Genomic DNA, 20,760 nt, shown 5'->3' with positions numbered 1-20,760 from the left:
AATGATTTTTAACTATCAACTTTATACAAAAACAACAGCATTAAATAGTCAAACTGTTATTTTTCATTTTAAATTATACCATGTTCAATTAGTATAATGTTATTGTTAACTAAGTCTAATCAAATTGGTCTAACATCAATAAAAATCAATTATAGGTAACATTATTCCAAGTCTTATTGTTTAACTTAGTTAGATTTGGGTTCATAAAATGACTTGGATGTGTAACATTACTCAGTTCAATTAACACTTTTAGATGTTTGTATAGTATTACTTTAGAAAAATACTTTGCATAAAAATCTAGCAAATTCATTTTTGTTGTTTTGCACACTCTTTTTGGAACAGAACATGGGGTGTACCTTGGTTGTAACATTGTGTGTTCTCTATCATTTTCTCTCGAAATCACAGCTTAGCTTGAAAGAAACAAGTGAAAAGAATTCGGTGTCTCTTTCTGGGTACCCTCAAGGAACAAAACCAAGTACAAGGAACATCACAGCAATAAGTGTGGTTCACTTCGTCTAGCATAAAATGACAAGATCAACATATCATCTTCGATGCATGGGATATAATATAATATGCTGTACATTTCTTGGTTGTCTTTATCAATAATTTTGACTGTTATTTTTCATGCTTTCTTTCTTATAGATTGATTCTGTATTTCTGTCATTCGGAAGAAGTAATTAATGGTGTTTTTGGTGAATGATCTGATTTAATAAAATGGGATTAAGAAAAGGAAAATAAGCTTGGTTTGATTGATGCAAAGTTTACACTATTCCTTTTATGATTTTCCTCTTAATATTCATCAAGATTGGTTTTCTTTTTAGTGTCACATTTAGTTGATAAAATGAAATGGTGGAAACAAGAAAGAAGAAAATTATGGCGAGGGAGGGATGACCAGATAAGAATCTTAAGCCAATAAAAATAAATTTAAGATTTGTTTGATATAAATATTGTTTATTTTAATTAATTTTTATACAATTTTAAAATAAAATCCTTGTATATCATGAGTAAAAGTCTTATGAATTTAAGTTTAAAAAGAAAAGGAAAAATAATGAAGGATGAATAAAAATGAAATAAAAACCAAAGTCATATGACTTGTAAACAATGGAAATCTGTCAATAATCAAATAAGAAATACTTTATTATATCTTAAATTAACAATCGTGATTCAATTTGTACAACTAACTTCCAACAATAAATCAGGTTTGGACTAATCTTCTTCACTGTTTGACCTTCGTCTTTGTGAAATCACGAGCAAAGATGTCTTCTGAAATCAATTATCAATCAATATCAGTAATAATGAACTTGTAAGTCTGTGATTCTAAAAGCAAAAAGACAAAAAGAATTTTACCCACAAACCTTTGTTCCTACTACGATGGCATTATATAAAGGATGTGCAGCACATGAAATAACTCCTTCAGATAAAGGAATAAATCTGTTTTGATTATTTTGACTCCTATTCATCTTGGAAACATTATCAGTATCCTCTCTACAATGAAAATTACTAAAACTGTTAAGAAAAAGTATTGATAGGTAAACTTAACCAAATGAATATTTTGTTATACACATATGTTGTAAATCTAAGCATTAATATAAGGTTATCTCTACTTGTTAGCATTTAAATCAAACTTATCAAGTTTGAAGTCATCACCGGCTCTAAGCATTCGAGTTGATCAAGCCTCTGCCTCCTCATCCAAGTTGTCGCCAATGATAATCAAAAGTTGCTACTGGGAATTATCTTGAAGATTAAGATCTTCGACTAGTCATAGATATATCTTAGTTATTAAGACAAACCTACAAACTACTACTTGCTTCTCGCGCCGCACATAAGTTTTCTTAGACATTAAGAAAATAGTTGTTTGTTAGTAATATCATCCTTAGTTATTAAGATACCTGGAAAAGCTTTGCCTGTAAAAGGTATGAACTCATGTACGCTTGATATGTGTGTGCAATGAAAGAAAAAGTTCCTCTGTTCTTTTTATTGTCTCCAAGAGATTATAAAAGAAAAATTATGTTGGATCATGTTGAGTTGTTTACATGAGTAAGTGATCTTCGGGCCAAATTATTTTTGGTGTAAACTTACACCACTTATATGTGTAGTCTTAACTAAGTGGTTTAGTGAAATAAAAAACAGGGAATTTTCATGTCCATATGCATCAATGTTAGTGCCTTACTTGTAATGCACATGGCTCGGCGAGCTGGTACTAGGGTAGAAATCTAAGAGATGAATGCCACTATCAGATGATGAACCAACCAAATAGATCTGCATCAAGAGAAAAATGTTATTCCAAAGATAGAATTCCATTTATTACTTACACAATAGGGAAAACAAAATCTTACCGAACATGTAGATAACCATGAAGGTTTTCTTATATATGATAGATCTATAGGAAGATAGGAATCATTTCTAACAAATAACAGGAAAAAAATTGGTTAGATGTAGTTGTAAAGTTCATGACAAAAAAAATGTAGTTATAAAGTGATATTGTAAATAATCAACAAAGAAACTATAAGTTAAATGAACTTACAACCAAGCTGGGGGAGGGCAATGAATGTGTGTAACTTGTAAAGTATTAATATCTAAAACACCCGACCTACATAACATAATATTAGCTAGTCATGTGTTAAGTAACAATTACAAAGAGAGAATTTCAAAGGAGAAGTCATGGAAATGATGAAGTGGAAGAAGGCCAGTACACTTGGCAACCTACCAGCCATCATCAAGATGGAATGCTAGCTGATATGGGCAACATGGATTGAATCGAATAGAATGAATCTCTTTGCAAACAATATTAGCTTGTGCCTACATAGCAACAAGAATGAAGGAGCATAAACCACAAACTTATAAAATTTAATTGTCACGTGTTGCAATCTCATAATATGGCCTTTCACAAATATTCAATAAATCAATAATCTTACATGAACAAGAATGAGTGTTAAAACCATCCATAACTAAGATAGATTTCGCAATTATTGTTGAATAATTAATGATACATTACAGATGCAATGATTTGAAGGTTAATAGGTCATAGTAGAAATAGAAATAGAAATATAAACCAAAACGCTAGTACGATATCCTCGGCGGCAGATTGTATAATTCATGTCAAAATAGAAATCTTAAAATTTTATTTAAGTTTCATCAAAATAATTTAAGGAAAAGTCCATCTTAAACAAATTCTAAAATGTAATGACAGATTTTACTAAACCTGTTTAAGTGAAGTCAACATTTTTTTCAACAAATAACAATCATTTATATGCAGATCATGACATTTAGTAGAAAGTATAGCCCTTACATAAAAGAGGAAGTTTTGCTCAATTGTATTTTGTACAACAAACCGATTGGAGGAGAAAAGATAACCACACCTTCAAAGATCCAATCTTCTCTAGTAATGTTGCCAACTTCAACGATGTTATAGGAGGATGACACATCTAGAAAGCAAAATAAATTCCAAATTTTTAATAAAAAAGCTGAGAATTGAAAGATATATCTTGCTTTATTGAACAGGGCATGAAGTCATAGTTTATTAAACAAAAGTAGCTGCAACTGCGAGTTCTGTCAGTCCAGTTAGTGGAAGGCAGTAATGACAGTTGGGAGAAACAGTGACAACAACAAAATAAACAGATTCATTGAAGAGAATCTGTCCATGAATGAAACCTTGATCCTTTTGTATTTTTAGATGTATTTTTCACAACATAATAGCAAGAAGAATTACCAAATACATATAGTTATGAATTTACGAGAATCTAGAGAGACATTACCTCTTTGTGACTCTGAAAAGTAGTAGATGCTCTTCCGCCACGAATGTCCCACATGTACACAAAGCCACTCTTCCCAGCACCAAAAATAATCTGGAATGGATAGAATACAAATTGTCTGTTACTTCTCAAAATATTGACTGAACACAATAACCAAGAGCTCCAGAACTCATTGAAACCAAAACTAATGCAAATACATTGTGAATTCACTGCTGTTTTACCGAGTTGCATGAACCATGAAAAAAAGTGCCAAGTAACCTATTAAGTCAAATAGCATCATAACCCACAAGCAAGGACTTGAAGTGTCTGAATATTATGTATATTCAAATGTACAGAAAATAATCTCTTTATAGAGGAATTACAGAAATAGAAATAACTAGAAAATGGAAAATATACTAGCCTAAAATTAGGAAAGATTTCTAATCATAAAATCCCTAAAAATAAGCTAAACTAAAACCGGAAAGGATATTATAATTAATTCTATTTACAGAAAAGATTCATGAAATAAATTAGGGATCTGATTTTGATTTGATCTAGTCAACACTCCCCCTCAAGCTGGCTTGAAGATATCCTTCATTGACAGCTTGCTTATTATGCTATCAAAGGTCTTCTTGGGTAATCCTTTAGTTAGAACATCTACCAATTGTTTTGTGGTCGGAACATATGGGATACAAATCTGTCCTCTCTCAATCTTTTCCTTTATAAAATGCTTGTCAACTTCAACATGTTTAGTTTTATCGTGCAGAACTGGATTATGGGCAATAGAAATTGCAGATTTGTTGTCACAATACAACCTTATTGGTGGAGAAATGGGAACCTTTAGTTCTTGTAGGATTTTCTCTACCCATAGTGCTTTACATATTCCATGAGCCACTGCTCTAAACTCAGCTTCTGCACTACTTCGTGCCACAACACTCTGCTTTTTACTCCTCCAACTAACCAGGTTTCCTCCAACAAAGGTGCAATACCCAGATGTTGACCTTCTATCCATGACATTCCCAGCCCAATCTGCATCTGTATAGGTTTCTACTTGAAGATGTCCATAGTTTTTGTAGAGTAACCCTTTTCCAGGCGACCCCTTCAAGTACCTTAGGATTCTAAAGACAGCATCCATGTGTTCTCGGCCAGGTGAATGCATAAACTGGCTTACCATGCTCACAGCAAAGGCTATATCCGGGCGTGTATGGGATAAATAGATTAGCCTCCCCACTAAGCGCTGATATCTCCCTTTGTCCATTACATTTTCTGGTTCAGCTGGCTTCAATTTTAAATTAGGCTCTATAGGTGTTTCAGCAGCTTTACAACCAAGTAATCCTGTCTCTTTTAAAAGATCTAGGATGTATTTTCGTTGGTTCATAAAAATGCCTTCCTTAGACCTTGCAAATTCAATTCCAAGGAAGTATTTTAATGAGCCAAGTTCTTTGATTTCAAAAGCTTTGGCAAGCTTTTCTTTCAAGTCTTTTAGCTCCAAGCTATCATCACCTGTCAGAATAATGTCATCCACATATACAATTAAGATGGCAATTTTATTAACTGCTGAATGTTTATAGAAAAGTGTATGGTCAGCTTGGCTTTGAGTATAACCAAGTCCCTTCACCACCATTCCAAGTCGTTCAAACCAAGCTCTTGGGGATTGTTTCAATCCATAGAGAGATTTCTTTAGTTTGTACACTTTATTCCTCCCTAGTTCAGCCTCAAATCCAGGTGGAAGTTTCATGAACACCTCTTCCTCTAGCTCCCCATTCAAGAAAGCATTCTTTACATCCAATTGATGTAAAGGCCAATTGTAATTCGCAGCAAGAGATAAGAGAATCCGCACAGAGTTGAGTTTAGCAACTGGGGCAAATGTCTCTCGATAATTTATTCCATAGGTTTGTGTAAATCCCCTAGCTACTAACCTAGCCTTATACCTTTCTATGCTTCCATCAGCATTGCACTTGATGTTGAAAACCCACCTGCAGCCAACCAATTTTGTATTCTGTGGAAGATCTACAATCTCCCAAGTTTTATTCTTCTTGAGTGCATGCCACTCTTCCATCACTGCTAATTTCCAATTGGGATCATCTAGTACTTCCTCTATATTCCTAGGCTCAAACAGATTTGTAATTTTAGAAGTAAAAGTTCGATGTTTTTGAGAGAGATTTTGGTAAGAGACATAATTGGAAATAGGATGGTTGGTGCTGGTTTTGAGTACCCTTTTGGTGCAGGTTCTGGTTTCTTTCCTAAGGGCTATTGGCAAATTATTATTAGCAGTAGCAATATCAGATTTACCTGGAAGATCCTCAGGTACTATAGTTGGGCCGTCTTCCGGGTTTTCAGATTGGGTTGGTGCAGAGATGATGGGCTGGTCTCTATTCTTCTTGGGATATTTCCGAACATAACATCGAAGCTCCTTTGATTGTGGTATTTCTTTTTCTGTTTGTGTTCCAACTAATTCTGGCACAATTTCAGAATTGATTTCTACATCTTTTTTGGTAATTATTTTAGAATTTGTTTGATCAGTGAAAGTTGTATCCTCAATATGTAAGATAGGAGTGGGTAAAGGTTCATGCAAAAAATTTCCTTCACTTAAACTCTCCCCCTGAAGAAATTTTTTCTGAAAAAATGTTTCATGTTCCAAAAAAGTAACATCCATGCTTACATGACATTTCTTTGTGTGTGGATTGAAACATTTATAACCCTTTTGACTTGGAGAATAGCCAATAAAAATGCATTTTTCTACCCTTGGATCAAGTTTACTTCAGGAGGAAGGTGTATGCAAAAATACAGTACAACCAAATACTTTTAAAGGTAAATCAGAATGCAACCTACATGCTGAAAAATTCTTTTTGAAAATATCCAACGGTGTGCAGTAATTTAACATACGCGTAGACATTCGATTTATGAGATAGGCTGCTGTTAGGACAGCATCTCCCCATAAATACTTTGGAACATTACCCTCAAATATAATGGCACGTGCTACTTCAAGAAGATGTTTATTCTTCCTTTCAGCAATGTCATTTTGTTGGGGTGTATTGGGGCATGTAGATTGATGTTGAATACCTTTTTTTGAAGAAATTCACCAAGATTTTTGTTAAAGAATTCAGTACCATTATCACTTCTTAATATTGAAATTTTTGTGTCAAATTGAGTTTCTACCATTTTTGAAAAATACTGAAAAATCTTAGAAACCTCAGATTTTTCATGCATGAGATAGATCCAACATAGTCGTGTGTGATCATCGATAAAAGTCACAAACCATTTCTTTCCAAATTGAGTTGTTATTTTCGATGGACCCCATACATCACTGAATCAATTGGAAAGGTTTAGATGCATGATAAGGTTGAGAGTAATAAGGAACTCTATGACTCTTTGCACGAATACAACTTTCACATTTAAGTAAGGAAGAATCAATATTCTTAAACAAACTTGGAAACAAATGTTTGAGATATGAAAAATTAGGGTGTCCTAGTCTATTGTGCCAGAGCATTATTTGGTCCTTTATAGGCATAGAACTAATACCACTAAATCCTTGAGCTACTTTATCTTCCAAAATATCCTCAAAATGATAGAGCCCGTCCATCATTTTAGCACTGCCAATCATCTTCCCCGAGGTCCGGTCCTGAAAAATACCATGAGTGTCAAAGAATGTCACAGCACAATTGGAATCCTTGCAGATTTTACTAGTAGAGAGAAGATTACAGGAAAGTTTTGGTACATGTAGGACATTTCTTAGGTCAATATTTTTGGACAACTTAATGGTACCTTTTCCAGCAATGGATGAAAAACTACCATCAGCAACTCTAATTTTCTCATTTTCAAAAGGAGAATAAGTTTTAAATAAAGGAGAGAGGCTGGTCATATGGTCAGATGCACCTGAATCGACAATCCATGGTGCATTCAAGTTTGAGGTGCAGTTAAGGGACATAGGAATACTAAAATTACCTGTTTGAGCCAAAGAACCACTAGGAGTACTAGATAAAGAAATGGAATTTAACAGCCTTATGAGCTGTTCAACCTGTTCCTTACTCAAGGATGATTTTTCAGCCTCATGAGCAGTTGGGGTAGCACGTAATTTGGGACCAGATTTGCTACCTTTAAGATATGCTGGTTTCCCATGAATCTTCCAGCAGGTTTCTCGGGTGTGACGAGGTTTATTGCAGTGGTTACACCAAAGATTGGAGGGATGCTTCTGATTTGATGAACTTTTAAGTGCAGCAGGTGCCACTAAGAGTGCATTAGACTCCAAAGTCTGTTCAGTCTTGCCTTTTCCCATCATCACAACTCTACGAGTTTCCTCTCTTCTAACCTCAGCAAAAACTTCTCCAATTGAGGGTAGGATTGCTCTTCCAATAATTCTGCCACGAACTTCATCTAACTCCACATTGAGGCCTGCAAGAAATTGAAATATCCTCCCTTCTTCCACTGTTTGTTGGTGGTGTTTGGCATCAGCGGCTGAAATCCACTTATAGTTATTGAAGTGGTCAAAGTCCTGCCACACCCGCTTCAATGTGTGAAAATATTTGGTGACGTTGTCACTCACTTGTTGAATTTCTCTAACTTTTAGAGTAAGTTCATAAATCTGGGATTTATTCCCAAGATCAGAGTACATCTCCTTGACACTATCCCACAATTCTTTGGCAGTGGTATAGTACATATAGTTACTACTGATATCCTCCATTGAGTTCACCAGCCATGTCATCACCATGGAATTTTCGGTATCCCACACATTATATTGTGTGTCAGTGACGTTAGGCTGACTTCGCTCACCGGTGAGATATCCAATTTTCCCTCTTCCACGAATGTACATCTGAACTGATTGAGACCACCTAAGGTAGTTTGACCCATTGAGTCGAAATGTGATGATCTGAATTGAATGGGAGTCACCACTAACTAGAACCCGCTGCTCAGATTTTAAATCTGATGGAGTAGGAGTAGTATTCTCCTTTTGTTCATGATTAATGACGGAGGAACTGTCAGCCATATCTATAAATCAGAGGCACAGTGTAGAGATTCTGCTCTGATACCAACTTGAAGTGTCTGAATATTATGTATATTCAAATGTACAGGAAATCATCTCTTTATAGAGGAATTACAGAAATAGAAATAACTAGAAAATGGGAAATATACTAGCCTAAAATTAAGAAAGATTTCTAATCATAAAATTTCTAAAAATAAGCTAAACTAAAACTGGAAAGGATATTATAATTAATTCTATTTACAGAAAAGATTCATGAAATAAATTAGGGATCTGATTTTGATTTGATCTAGTCAACACAAGGTTTAAACATTTGGTAAACAGAAATGGATACTTCGAAATCAATATATCATTAGTCACCTAAACTAAAATGGCTAAAAGTCAATGGTGCACATTGACAGAGCACATGCAAAACTTCTAACCTGATTTTCAACATTTATTTGGATGCTGTTTAGGGTACTAGATGAACCAGATGTAAGCTCAAGAGAAGGTAGAGCTTTCACTCTTCTATCCCAAACATTGATCCCACCATGTGTATCAGAGGCAAGTATCCTGTTATAATTCACTGGAAAATTAAGAAGAGGATGATGATGGGAAATACATTCACAAAATGAGCATAGTATAGGATGTTATTTAGGATCAGGTGTGTAATGCAACTATACTTAATGAAACTTAGACAACAGCATATGAACCGCATTTTATCATCCTCAACTGAGCAAAAAAGTGTATAGTTAGAATAGTACATTATTTTGCTGTGCCAAAAGTACAAGTTAGTAACTATTGGAATAACATATCATTATTTACTGCTATGTTTTACTTCTCTAAATTTTTCCATAAATTTATCATGTCATGTTAGTTTGCGTTTCCCAGAAAAGAAGTATCTGTTCAGAACCATTATTGTAGAAAAGTCCAGTTTACATTCAATATGTAGGAATATATGTACATTAGGCATTCGCTAACTTGTTACTCAATATTAGGCAATCAACAAATTCCTGTTGCTTGAATTTTGAATCAAAATTTTATAACCCACATTTCATAGGCTTAGACAAGCACTGGCCCTTGGTAGAAAATGAGTACCATGTGTTAGGACTCATCACTCTCATCAGGGAAGGGAGGGGAGAAAAATAAAGGAGGGAGGGGGGGGCTTTATTGTTCAAGGCTCATCTACCAACCATGAGTCATTTGACGTGAAGGCAACATCAGAGAGACCTTTGTGTCCGTTGTACCCATGAACTGTTGCTGTATTTCGTGTCCTCAACACCTGCATTACATAAATCAAGGGGCAAAAAAAGATTAGGATATACAAAATAACATCAGTAAAAGGCTATATAACATAACATCATTGAAGAAATACAATGATAAATTATGAATATAGCAATATTGGATGACATAAGCAGATAAGAATGGAAAGTTACTTCAATTGGCTCTGATGATACATATCCAACATCAAATATAAGTACTTCACTACTTTTTACAGATGCACAGACAACCTGAAATAAATAAAGTAACAAGTAAATCACGGGGAAGACAGAATATTGAATCTTGTTCAAACTGCAACAGCAAAGCAATTATTAATAAATTTTACAAAGCACTGGTTTTACATCAAATGCACACCACTTGTATAGGGAAAAAGCACCCAAAAATTTTAACACTGTCCTTGACATGTAACAACAGTTGCACTAGATAAAACTAGAAAGGAAAAACCAAACCATTTTACACAATACACGTGGTAGACAACATCAAACTCTAAATTTGAAACTACAATGGTGAATAGGAACACAATTATAGTCAGTGAAAACCTCATCCTGGTTAATAGGATTCCATCTAACAGTATCAAGTTGTCGTTTTAGTGAGAGATGCAGTAAATGCTTGCTTTCGTCTTCTTTCAAGCCTGGCATAAAATTAACAAAAACTAAGTTAAACTCGGTATCACTTCTTTCGAAATGCCCTCAAACCAAAGGAGATCATAAATAAGAATGCTTCCGAATAAAGTAACCAATAAATCAATAAGTGAATGAAGCCCAAACTAGAGCCTTATTAAACATGTTCAACAGCATAAAATCAGAAACCATTGTCAACTCGGTGTACCAAAATTCGTTAAGCATGCTAGTACCAAATCCATACTTACAAGTTTGTTTATGTGTCTGACAATAAAGAGCTTCAAAGTCATGAACTGTTAAGCATCCCAACTTTGTCACAGATGCCAAGTATATTCCCTAGAATATAATTCAAAATGGAGTTTAATGAAAAGAAATACAAAACAATTAATGAAATTATTTGAGTTTTCACATAAACGAAAAGATAATTGCATAAAATCATTCCAAGATAACACAAGAAGAGTAACTAATTATACAAATTAGAAAGCACAAATGACCAAACAGAGGGCAATAAAGTCCTTGAACATGCAAAATTTGTCTCACTAGTCACAACTATTAAGCCGCAGATAGAAGTTTCACCTGAAAGTATATCTATGTGTACATGCCAAATATTTACTCTAAAGGCACTATAGTGGCATTAATGCAGAAAACTTCTCATTTGAAACATGCAATCTATCACCATAAATATCTGTATACCTTGTTGTCAAAGTCCACTGCAGAGATGCCTTGCCTGTTAGTAAAGAAACATAAGCTTTTGTATAATAAAAATCCTAATGAAATGAAATCAGATGTAAACCAAATGAAACATTTCACATCCGACAGCACATGCCATTGCTTCTTTTGATAAATCAACGGCAATATGGTTTGAACTAAAAGTTTTATGCAAACTACATAACCCTATCATGATTAGCCAACTTCTACTGGCAATATGGTTTGAACCAAAATAATAATTGCATGATTTGCATTTTTAATATCAGTTCATTTGATCAAACACAGAAGTTGAAAGACTAACTTGGATGGAAGATTTCCATCACCATTTGCTCTGGTAATAGCCCGTTGGATCTGTACGGCAAGCAAGCACAAGTAACTAAAATCACAGACTTAGGAAACTCCAAACCCCAATTTTCACACACATGATTATACCTACATGCGATTCGCAAGGCGTCTCATCTGCATGATACAGATGCGGAAAAGCACCCACCTATGACAAGATATAAAGCACATCATCAGAAGATGTAGATATCAGATGAATCATCATTGAAATAAGTTTAATCTTTTCTGCACTTCTAAACACACCTCAGAGTAGGAACGACTTAGCAAATCCAGCATCTCATGGCAATAGTTAGGTTCAAATCTTCCATTCAGTTCAACATTGCTCCTTTTCCAACGGCACCTTGCAATTCTTACCAAAACTGATTTCAACACCCATAGTGAAAATATATAAATCCATTTTTTCAAAAAATAAATAATAAATTTACCTAGGAAGAGGATGAACCTTTTCCGCTGAGGGTTTCAACGGGACCAAGTATTTATCCATTTCACGCACTTCCCCTTCTCAGAATTTAAGCTGCTGAATTTCTAATTCTAATGTCTCAAACAACAAAGGTTAGATAGATGCAGAAGTGCAGAACACTGAGAACAGGCCTTTCGCGCAACATTCACTCTTTTCTTTTCCCGCCAAAATAAAAATGGGCCGCAAGAAAGGCATATCGTATTTTGGGCCAAATGAAAAGCCCAGACCAGCCCAGCCCAATCCAGAAGGACAACCATCTATTCATTCTCTCTCGCTCACTCTCCTTGCGATGAATGTGGATCCGGAAAGAAATTGAGCAAATTACTTTACTTTAGATAGTTAATTAATTTAGTTTTAGTTTTAATTTTATAATTTATTTCATTTTTTTATCTCCCTAAAATATATTGACTGGTATCGCTGCTTGTTTAGAGGAGCTTCAAATTCTTCAGATGTTCTTCAGGTTGCGTTTTGCATCTTGCAATTTTTTTTTCCCAATTTATATGAATTGAAGTTTGATGTTGGATTTTAGTGGCTGAATGATGATTATGAACATGCTAAGTTAGCAACTTGGGATGCTCCACTCTGAAATCTTTATAGTGGAAAACGCTATCTGTTGGTTTTGCTTAGAACTTGAATTTCTTTTGTACTTTTTTTTTTCTCTTCTAGTTTTTATGCTTTACCTTGGAACTTCTATTTGTGGTTTTGCTACAGCCTTGAATTCTCTTCTGCTATACATATTTTTCAGTCTAGATTATAGCTTTGCTTTATATATCTTTTGTTGATAGTACTGATATACTTGTGTACAATAGTGGATTAATGGAGTGTTGTGATTTAACTGAAATTTTAGCCCATAAAAAGTTTACACTTCAGGTCTAGAGAGTAAAGAAGAGTTAATATATGGTACTCAGATTGCAAAGTTGAAAAGATCATTAATATACTATGATTACAGAAGTAAAATATTATATGTGCATGTCTCTTAAGAACCCAAGTGTCTGAGTGAAGCATATTCTTATTGTTCGTTGTGCAGGCTGTTGAAGAACGCTGGTGCTTGAGCAATCTGTAATTAGTTTCAAACACATATTAGTCTGGGTTGTAAAGTTTTCTAGATTTAAAATAAGTTATTTGTTAACTATGGGGTGTTTGTTGTAATCTCATTCTTGTGGCGTTAGTCTGAATGCCAGATACTTGTTAGTTATTACTCCGTAAAAGATTAAAGGAAAAAAGAATATTAGAATAACAGTTGAAAGTGGAATCGAATGCAATTCTGTCACAAAACACTTGGAGGAATATATAGATTTGATTACAGTACAAGAAAACCCTAGGAAGCAGGCTTATCCATAACCTTCTACATACATCTTAGGAAAATAACCCTAAGCCGCCTCTGTCCCGATCCTTTGAGGTACCTGAATACCCTTTGTTGCCATCCATCACTGGTACTCATGAAACGAGGATATCCGGATTCTCCTTCATCCTCGTTTGGTCCACCACAATCTAAAAGACCGCATACTCAAGGTGACTTTTTGATGCTATTTTTCACCACCTCATTTGTTCCTTTACTTCAAGTTCACTGTTTTGAAGGGTGATATTTATTGGTTTTTGATCTGCGTAGCTTGGTTTAGATGCTCTAGGCTTTTGTTTGGTTGTTCATGAATAGACCTTGTGGAAAAGTTATAATGTGGAGGAATGGTTACAGAAAAGGAATAAGTTTTGAGCTTATTGGAGTCCGAATTTAATTAACAAATAGAGTGTGGTTGAAGGTTCACCATAATTTTTGTGATGCCATGTTTTAGTTGGGAAATATAGGTAAAAAAGTTCGTGTTGACTGTGTAATGATACTAATCTAAGTTAATAGCATGTGTGTTTTCTTTCCTTTTATAGTGGAAACTTCAAGGGATTGTATAAAGATCATGTCTATTTTTCTAGCAGAAAGCTTGGTTATTGTGCTCATGTTATTTTCATTTTTGCTATGTTTAGGTGATGCACAATTTCTGGAGGATGAAAGCACAAAGATTTTTGCTAGGAAAGTAGCTGATCATTACAGTGCAAGATCCAACCAGACTCTAGAGGAACGGGAGGCTAGTCCTATAATACATTTGAAGAAACTTAACAACTGGGTATATGGTGTATTTTGCAATAAATATTTTATTAATGTAAGAATATTATATGACTTTTTATTAATAGTTTGGTCAATTATTTTATGGAACAGATTAAGAGTGTCTTAATTCAGCTTTACACCCGTCGGGGAGATGCAGTCCTTGACCTCGCCTGTGGCAAGGTGTTAGTGTTTTTTTGTGGTTTTTATAGAACTCATTTGTAGCTTTTGAGCTGAGCATTCTTTTATTTATTTCATATATGTTCATCAGGGTGGGGATCTTATCAAATGGGACAAGGCCAAAATTGGATATTATGTTGGTATTGACATTGCTGAAGGCTCAGTAAGTGTTTAAAATTTTCTGAAATTTGCTGCTTTGGTTATGCATATGCCTCTTAATGATAGTCTTCTTTTTTGCTTTTTAACAATATCCCAATATAGTTTCAATTTCTACCCAATTGCATTTGGAGAATTTTGTTTTTGGGACGTTAGGGGCAAACCTTTTGTAAAAATTAGTCACTTCTTTGTTCTAGGTAGAATTCAATCTTCACTATTCAAATTTTATACTAGAAACTGATAGCATTTTCATGCCATTGTGAGTAGTAATGAACTTGTCATTGCACTCTTATACTTCCTGATTATGAGCTTATATTTGATAAGCTCAAGTCCTTGCTGTTCATTGAAACGTTATTTACCTTATCGTGTCAAACTATCTGCAACTGCATTGTATTTGTAGCCATTAGTGTCAGCTCACTGAATTCAACAATCTATATAGATCAAAGACTGTCGCACACGATATAATGGAGATGCTGACCATCATCAGCGACGTAAAAAGTTTTCATTTCCTGCTCGCCTGTTATGTGGAGATTGCTATGAGGTGATTAATATTTATGGCTATTAATGTTTTGAAGTACACTTCACATTTCGACTATTGTCATTCTTGCATACATCAAGAATTTGCTCCTTTAAAATTATGTTTATAAAACAGCATGTTATTCTTGGCATCACTTGATTATAGTAGAGGAATGTCACAAAAATTGTGGTAGTCTAAATTAAATGTTTAGAAGTTAATTATCTTTCATAGAAAGTAATCCGAACTTTATGAAATTCTCTGTGTTTTCTTTTTTTTTTCTTTTTTGGGTAAACAATATTTGATTTAGGTTTCATTCTTCTTGTCATTAACATTTTCAGATTCGCTTGGACAAAGTTCTTGCAGATGATGCTCCATTTGATATTTGTAGCTGCCAGGTAAATATGCACCGTGAGTTAATAATAACCCTCCAAGTATATATAGAAAAATAAATGGACTTTTATTGCTGAATAAATATATTTAGAGAAAAGTATGGTTTTTGTCCGTAATGTTTGGGCTAAGTTTTAAAATTGTCCCTAACGTTTAAATCTTCTTATTTAAGTTCCTAACGTTTCAAAATCGTCTCAATGTTGTCATTAACGGTGGGACAAAATTGAGATGATTTTGAAACGTTAGGGACTTAAATAGAACAGAAACGTTGGGGACAAAAACAGTACATTACTCTTAGAAGAATTACCAAATCAAATAAAATAACAGTGAATTTTAATGGAATGAATTGCATTACGAATTCAAGATTTTTACTCATACTTATAGAATGGCTAGTATATAAACTTTTAGGAAAAAAAAGTGCATGATACATATATAATAAATTATACCTTTTACTCTTTAATATAAAAATATAAATTATACTTTTTTTTGTCTCTAATATACTGAATTTCTTTAATGTTTAATTTAATTAAAATTTATTTTTAACTTTTAAATAAATTTTAATATTTTTCTTTTATAATGTCAAATTTTTTACTATAGATAATTATTCAATTTATTTTTTAATTTTTCTCTTAATAAAAAAGGTATAATTTATACTTTATTGTATATGTACTTTGCTCTTTTTCTGTTTCCTTCAAGTTTATGTACTAGTCATTTTATAAAAATTTTATGATGAGTAAAAATCTTTAAGAGTAAAATTAAAAAAGATAAATTTACTTAGAATGAAAGTAATGTGATTAAGAATAATTTACTTAGATGGAAGCAAAAAATAATTGAATAACTATGTATCATAAAAAAATTGATATTATTGAATGATAAAATTAAATGTTATTTCAAAAAGGTATAATTTATACTTTATTATATTTATATCATATTCATCTTTTTTTTTTTTCGGAAGTTTACTACTAGTCATTCTACAAGTATTTTATGATGAGTAAAAATCTTGAATTCGTAATGTATTGTTTTTATCCACAACGTTTTCGTCCTATTTAAGTCTCTCCTAACATTTTAAAATCGTCTCAATTTTGTCCCACCGTCAATTCTGTCAATAGATCACTAACGACAACACAACATTGAAACAATTTTAAAATGTTAAGGGCTTAAATAAAACGATTTAAACGTTAGGGACAACTTTAGGACTTACTCCAAATGTTGGGGTGAAAAACGATACTTTATTCTATATTTTAAGTGGCCTATCATTGTAATTGGCATTGTTTCTTTTTGTGCATCATATTTTAGTCTAATCTTATTCAAATTTATTCGCTCTTTTTTCCTTTTGTTACGCTTAATATGTTGCCTATATATATATGGTTGATTTCTGCCCTTTTTTTCGTCAATATATGAAACTAAATTGTCATACTGCTTAACACTCCATTATGCCACTTTATAAATATTTATGGATTTATTTCCATATTAAAAGTGTATATCGGTGCCTAATCTAGACTTTTTAAATACTTCAGTTTGCATTGCATTACTCCTGGTCTACGGAGGCTCGTGCCCGGCGAGCATTGGCTAATGTTTCAGCTTTACTTCGCCCAGGAGGCATTTTCATTGGAACTATGCCAGATGCCAATGTGATTATCAAAAAGCTTAGACAAGGTTGTTGGTGTCCTACAATCTTTCTGCTATTACTATTCTAAGTAAATTTAGTTGTTTATAGAGTCCTATGTATCAATTTACCCATGAAACCAACCTCTGATTGAAATAACACGTTGTGGCTGCTTTTGTTTTAAATGAATGAATCTGATGGAAATAATTATTACTTTGGTTAAGATTTCTGGTTCATAAATGTGCCTTTGGTTGGGTACGGCAGATCATTTTCTTTTTTAATTCTTGATTGGAGATGTGATTTTCACTGTGAATATGCAGCTGAAGGGCTGGTATTTGGTAATAGTGTCTACTGGATCCGTTTTGATGAAGAATTTGCTGACAAAGTAATTCATTTTATAGATTCTGTAACTGCTTTAGTTTTATTTTACTTTTTAAAAATATTTTTGTGAATTTTTCTAACTTTGACTCTTCCTATTTGATTCAGAAATTCAAATCTTCCAGCCCCTTTGGAATAAAGTATACATTCCATTTAGAGGTATCATGCTTTACATGTCAAGTTAATGTTAGATGTATGACTTTGTGTATGCACATCTGCAGAACCTTTGCATAATCGGTGTTATCAGTATATGACATGTCTTATGTTTAAAGTCCTTCAACTCTTGGACACCGAGAGTACGAATTGTTTTCTTTAAGATGTGGCCTATTGTTGCAGGACGCTGTTGATTGTCCTGAATGGATTGTCCCCTTTCAAGTATTCCAAAAATTAGCCGAAGAGGTATCACTGCCAGATGTTACATAGATCCTTGCATATTTATTGCAGCCCCCACTTGTTACATTAAGATGAATCTTTATGTTATTTTACAGTAAGCATTGGATTAGAAAGCCTTGCACTACAAACTTTACTGATTTATGTTTTCCATTTACATCAGTATGATTTTGAGCTCGTCTTTGCAAAGAACTCGCACGAATTCGTGCACGAGTACATGAAAAAACCGGAATTTGTAGAGCTCATGCGAAGGCTTGGTGCATTGGGTGATGGCAACCAAGATCAGAGTAAGACGTTGTGCCCATGCTATTTCCCATAGAGACTCATGAAAACGCAATTGTTCATATCTTTATGTTTCCCTATCAGGTACACTATCAGCTGATGAATGGGAAGCAGCTTATTTATACATGTCATTTGTATTGAGAAAGGTGAGTAACTGTTATTTTTTAGTGCTCATACTGATAATGGTCCCATTGTTGGTTTGTAGAAAATTGGTTGCAAGTCGCAACATAGTTTAAGTGTTTAACGGGGTTTTTTTATTTGGAAACTAACAGCGAGGTCAACCGGACAAAACCCAAACAAGTGATCGAAAAGAGCGAGGATCAATGCACATCGAAGAGCAAGACATAATGTATATTGGCAGTGATTAGTGCGAGTGACACAAGCAATGGCCAGGTTATAAAGAATGCAATCATGGAGGTGAAGCTGCCTGTGGTTGCCATGTTCTCTAATGATGATTTGATTTAATAACAAACTTGAGTTTTGGCAAATTTTCAATTTGTAATACATTTGGGAGTTTTATAACTTAAATTTCAAATTCTCTTTAAATTTCAAATTCTCTTACATATTCAATATTTTAACAAGTGAAACCTCACCCGTCCTTAATAATTTCACAAAATCCCTTTCTGCCCCTCAACAAAAGCATAATTTTATTGAAACTCCTAACAATTTACTTATGTGAACAATTTAATTGGACAAATTGTCCCATCTCCTTTTCTTTTCTCCTCTCCTCCGCAATGTGAACCAGAACATCACTAGGCCAACTCTTTTCTCCTCAATATTATTTTCAGTCACCTTCATCACCAACATTCATTACTACTCTCTGTTTTCGCAACATCAACCCACTATCACCTTGCACCAACTCACTACCACCTTTCAATTGTATAATTTTATTTGTTTAAATACTTGAATTTGGTTTGGAATATGATCTTTAAGAGTTGTCTATTTCTAAATTTTGATAATTGAATATAGAGATTTACTTAAAATATTAATTTTTATGCGCAAGAGTAATTTGGTAATTATGGAGGCATCGGTGTTTTAATTTATTTAATGTAAAATTCTATACTTAGAGTAATTATGGAGGCTTGAGTATTTTGATTTGTTTAAAATATGTTTAATGCAAGGTTCTCTACTTGAAATGCAAATTTGCGATTTAATGTGAAACCAAATAAAGACCAGAGCAAGCTAGTGACAAAGGGATTGTGCAGATAAGGGACAAAATAAAAAGGGAGAAATAGTAGCTGTGGCAACACTAGGATTGCCGATGGTAGACAAAGAAGTAAGAGAGATATGACTTCTTGATTTTGGTTCAGTCAAAAAAAAAGAATGATGACAGTAGAATGGTGCAACAAAAACAGAAAATGATGGTAAATGTTGATAATGATGATGGCCAAAAATAATAGAGAGAAGAAAAAGAAAATGCAGAAAATGGTAGTAGATTAACAGATTTTGCTCTCGTTAAGTGGCGGAAAGATTTCATAAAATTGTTAAAGGCCAAGGTGAGATTTCAGTCGTATTTTAGCATATTACTCAAAATTTTCATTTAATTTAGCAAAATAAAATAGCTTCCGTTGACACCATGAAAAGAAAAACATGGTCATTCATTCATTTTAAGTTATGAGCAAATTCCATTCTTGTAGAAAACAACATGGATCTTCATAAGAGAAAACGTAGATTCAATTACAAAAGATGAGGAACTCTAAGAGTTAGGCACATATAAACCCTAAGCCCTCTCACCCCTGATCCTGCGAGCAAGCTGAATATCCTTAGGCATAATAGTGACTCTCTTGGCATGAATGGCGCAGAGATTGGTGTCTTCAAAGAGACCAACGAGGTAGGCCTCGGCAGCTTCTTGGAGGGCAGAGACGGCACTGCTCTGGAACCGGAGATCAGTCTTGAAGTCCTGTGCGATTTCCCTAACCAGCCTCTGGAACGGAAGCTTCCTTATCAGAAGCTCAGTGCTCTTCTGGTACTTCCTAATTTCTCTCAGCGCCACCGTCCCTGGCCTGAACCTGTGCGGCTTCTTCACTCCACCGGTCGCCGGAGCAGATTTCCTTGCAGCTTTTGTCGCCAGCTGCTTCCTTGGCGCCTTTCCTCCGGTGGACTTTCTTGCGGTCTGCTTTGTGCGAGCCATTTGGGAGTATCAGGGGAAAAAAAGTGGAGATTTGTTTTCTTTTTTTTCTAGTGAAAATGGAGGTTCTGAAAATAACTTGGAGATGTTGGTGGTTTGGGAGGTGTATTTATGGGGTGTGCGGGCGGGAACTTCTTAAATGTTTTATGCGTTTGTGAAATTTTTGTGGCGCCATGGGATGTTGACCGTTGATTTGTTTAGTGATCAACGGCTGATGTGTTTTCTCAGATGAAGCCACGGATTGTGATCCCCGTCACTATGAGAGAACCAATAGCATCATTCTAAGGCGCAATTCAACAAGCAAATGCTAATCTACCCCGAAGTTTTTTATTCGTTGAGACGGGAGATAGATATCATAACAAAAATAATAACAATTTGAGTTTCAACTTTTAAATATGAATAATCTATATTGAAAATGACTAAATGAGTGTTGAAACAAGACTAATTTTATCCTAAAGCGATTTAATTTTGGTAATTGCCACGGTACGATAATAAATTCATACGTACCGATATATTTAAAATAAGGACAAATAGTAATAAGTCAT

The 20,760-nt window shown here is 34.1% G+C and overlaps 3 protein-coding genes across 5 annotated transcripts; 1 reads left to right on the top strand and 2 right to left on the bottom strand.

Moving 5' to 3' along the window:
* LOC107629005 lies at positions 1,099-12,267 on the bottom strand. 3 transcript variants are annotated; one of them, XM_021117906.1, is made up of 18 exons: positions 12,065-12,267; positions 11,883-11,988; positions 11,734-11,787; positions 11,599-11,648; positions 11,283-11,316; positions 10,838-10,925; positions 10,509-10,600; positions 10,125-10,199; positions 9,882-9,970; positions 9,132-9,261; positions 3,756-3,845; positions 3,360-3,425; positions 2,708-2,799; positions 2,525-2,590; positions 2,337-2,403; positions 2,171-2,259; positions 1,356-1,485; positions 1,099-1,263 (listed from the first exon to the last, which is right to left on the bottom strand). In XM_021117906.1, the coding sequence occupies exons 1-18, from the start codon at positions 12,121-12,123 to the stop codon at positions 1,207-1,209; spliced, it is 1,434 nt and encodes a 477-aa protein (XP_020973565.1). In that variant the 5' UTR covers positions 12,124-12,267; the 3' UTR covers positions 1,099-1,206. The 3 variants fall into 3 exon arrangements, with proteins under 3 accessions (XP_020973565.1, XP_016187157.1, XP_020973566.1); XM_016331671.2 differs by having other exon boundaries at positions 11,883-11,979; XM_021117907.1 differs by having other exon boundaries at positions 11,883-11,998; positions 12,082-12,267.
* Positions 12,385-18,642, top strand: LOC107629006 (mRNA cap guanine-N7 methyltransferase 1). The gene is made up of 14 exons (XM_016331673.2): positions 12,385-12,559; positions 13,127-13,611; positions 14,074-14,213; positions 14,306-14,374; positions 14,463-14,534; positions 14,967-15,068; positions 15,383-15,439; positions 16,949-17,087; positions 17,358-17,422; positions 17,524-17,574; positions 17,752-17,814; positions 17,969-18,092; positions 18,172-18,233; positions 18,360-18,642. Exons 2-14 carry the CDS (start codon positions 13,539-13,541, stop codon positions 18,453-18,455), a joined length of 1,113 nt encoding a protein of 370 aa, XP_016187159.1. The 5' UTR covers positions 12,385-12,559; positions 13,127-13,538; the 3' UTR covers positions 18,456-18,642.
* On the bottom strand, positions 19,665-20,308 carry LOC107629008 (histone H3.2). The gene has a single exon (XM_016331675.1). The coding sequence runs from the start codon at positions 20,216-20,218 to the stop codon at positions 19,808-19,810; it is 411 nt and encodes a 136-aa protein (XP_016187161.1). The 5' UTR covers positions 20,219-20,308; the 3' UTR covers positions 19,665-19,807.

Source organism: Arachis ipaensis, chromosome B03, assembly GCF_000816755.2.
Source record: "Arachis ipaensis cultivar K30076 chromosome B03, Araip1.1, whole genome shotgun sequence".
Taxonomy (NCBI): Eukaryota; Viridiplantae; Streptophyta; class Magnoliopsida; order Fabales; family Fabaceae; genus Arachis; species Arachis ipaensis.
The sequence above is the reverse complement of the archived record's forward strand: the minus strand, read 5'-3'. Positions and strand labels throughout refer to the sequence as shown.

Bases quoted from the DNA above. Each gene is read 5' to 3' on its own strand.
- LOC107629005 (XM_021117906.1), bottom strand. From the start codon at position 12,123: ATGGATAAATACTTGGTCCCGTTGAAACCCTCAGCGGAAAAGGTTCAT. The intron at 11,989-12,064 runs GTAAATTTATTA...AGTTTTGGTAAG, and splicing joins AAGGTTCATCCTCTTCCTAG to AATTGCAAGGTGCCGTTGGA. The intron at 2,404-2,524 runs GTAAGTTCATTT...GTTATTTGTTAG, and splicing joins TGCCCTCCCCCAGCTTGGTT to AAATGATTCCTATCTTCCTA.
- LOC107629008 (XM_016331675.1), bottom strand. From the start codon at position 20,218: ATGGCTCGCACAAAGCAGACCGCAAGAAAGTCCACCGGAGGAAAGGCG.
- LOC107629006 (XM_016331673.2), top strand. From the start codon at position 13,539: ATGAAACGAGGATATCCGGATTCTCCTTCATCCTCGTTTGGTCCACCA. The intron at 15,440-16,948 runs GTAAATATGCAC...TAAATACTTCAG, and splicing joins TTGATATTTGTAGCTGCCAG to TTTGCATTGCATTACTCCTG. The intron at 18,093-18,171 runs GTAAGACGTTGT...TTTCCCTATCAG, and splicing joins TGATGGCAACCAAGATCAGA to GTACACTATCAGCTGATGAA.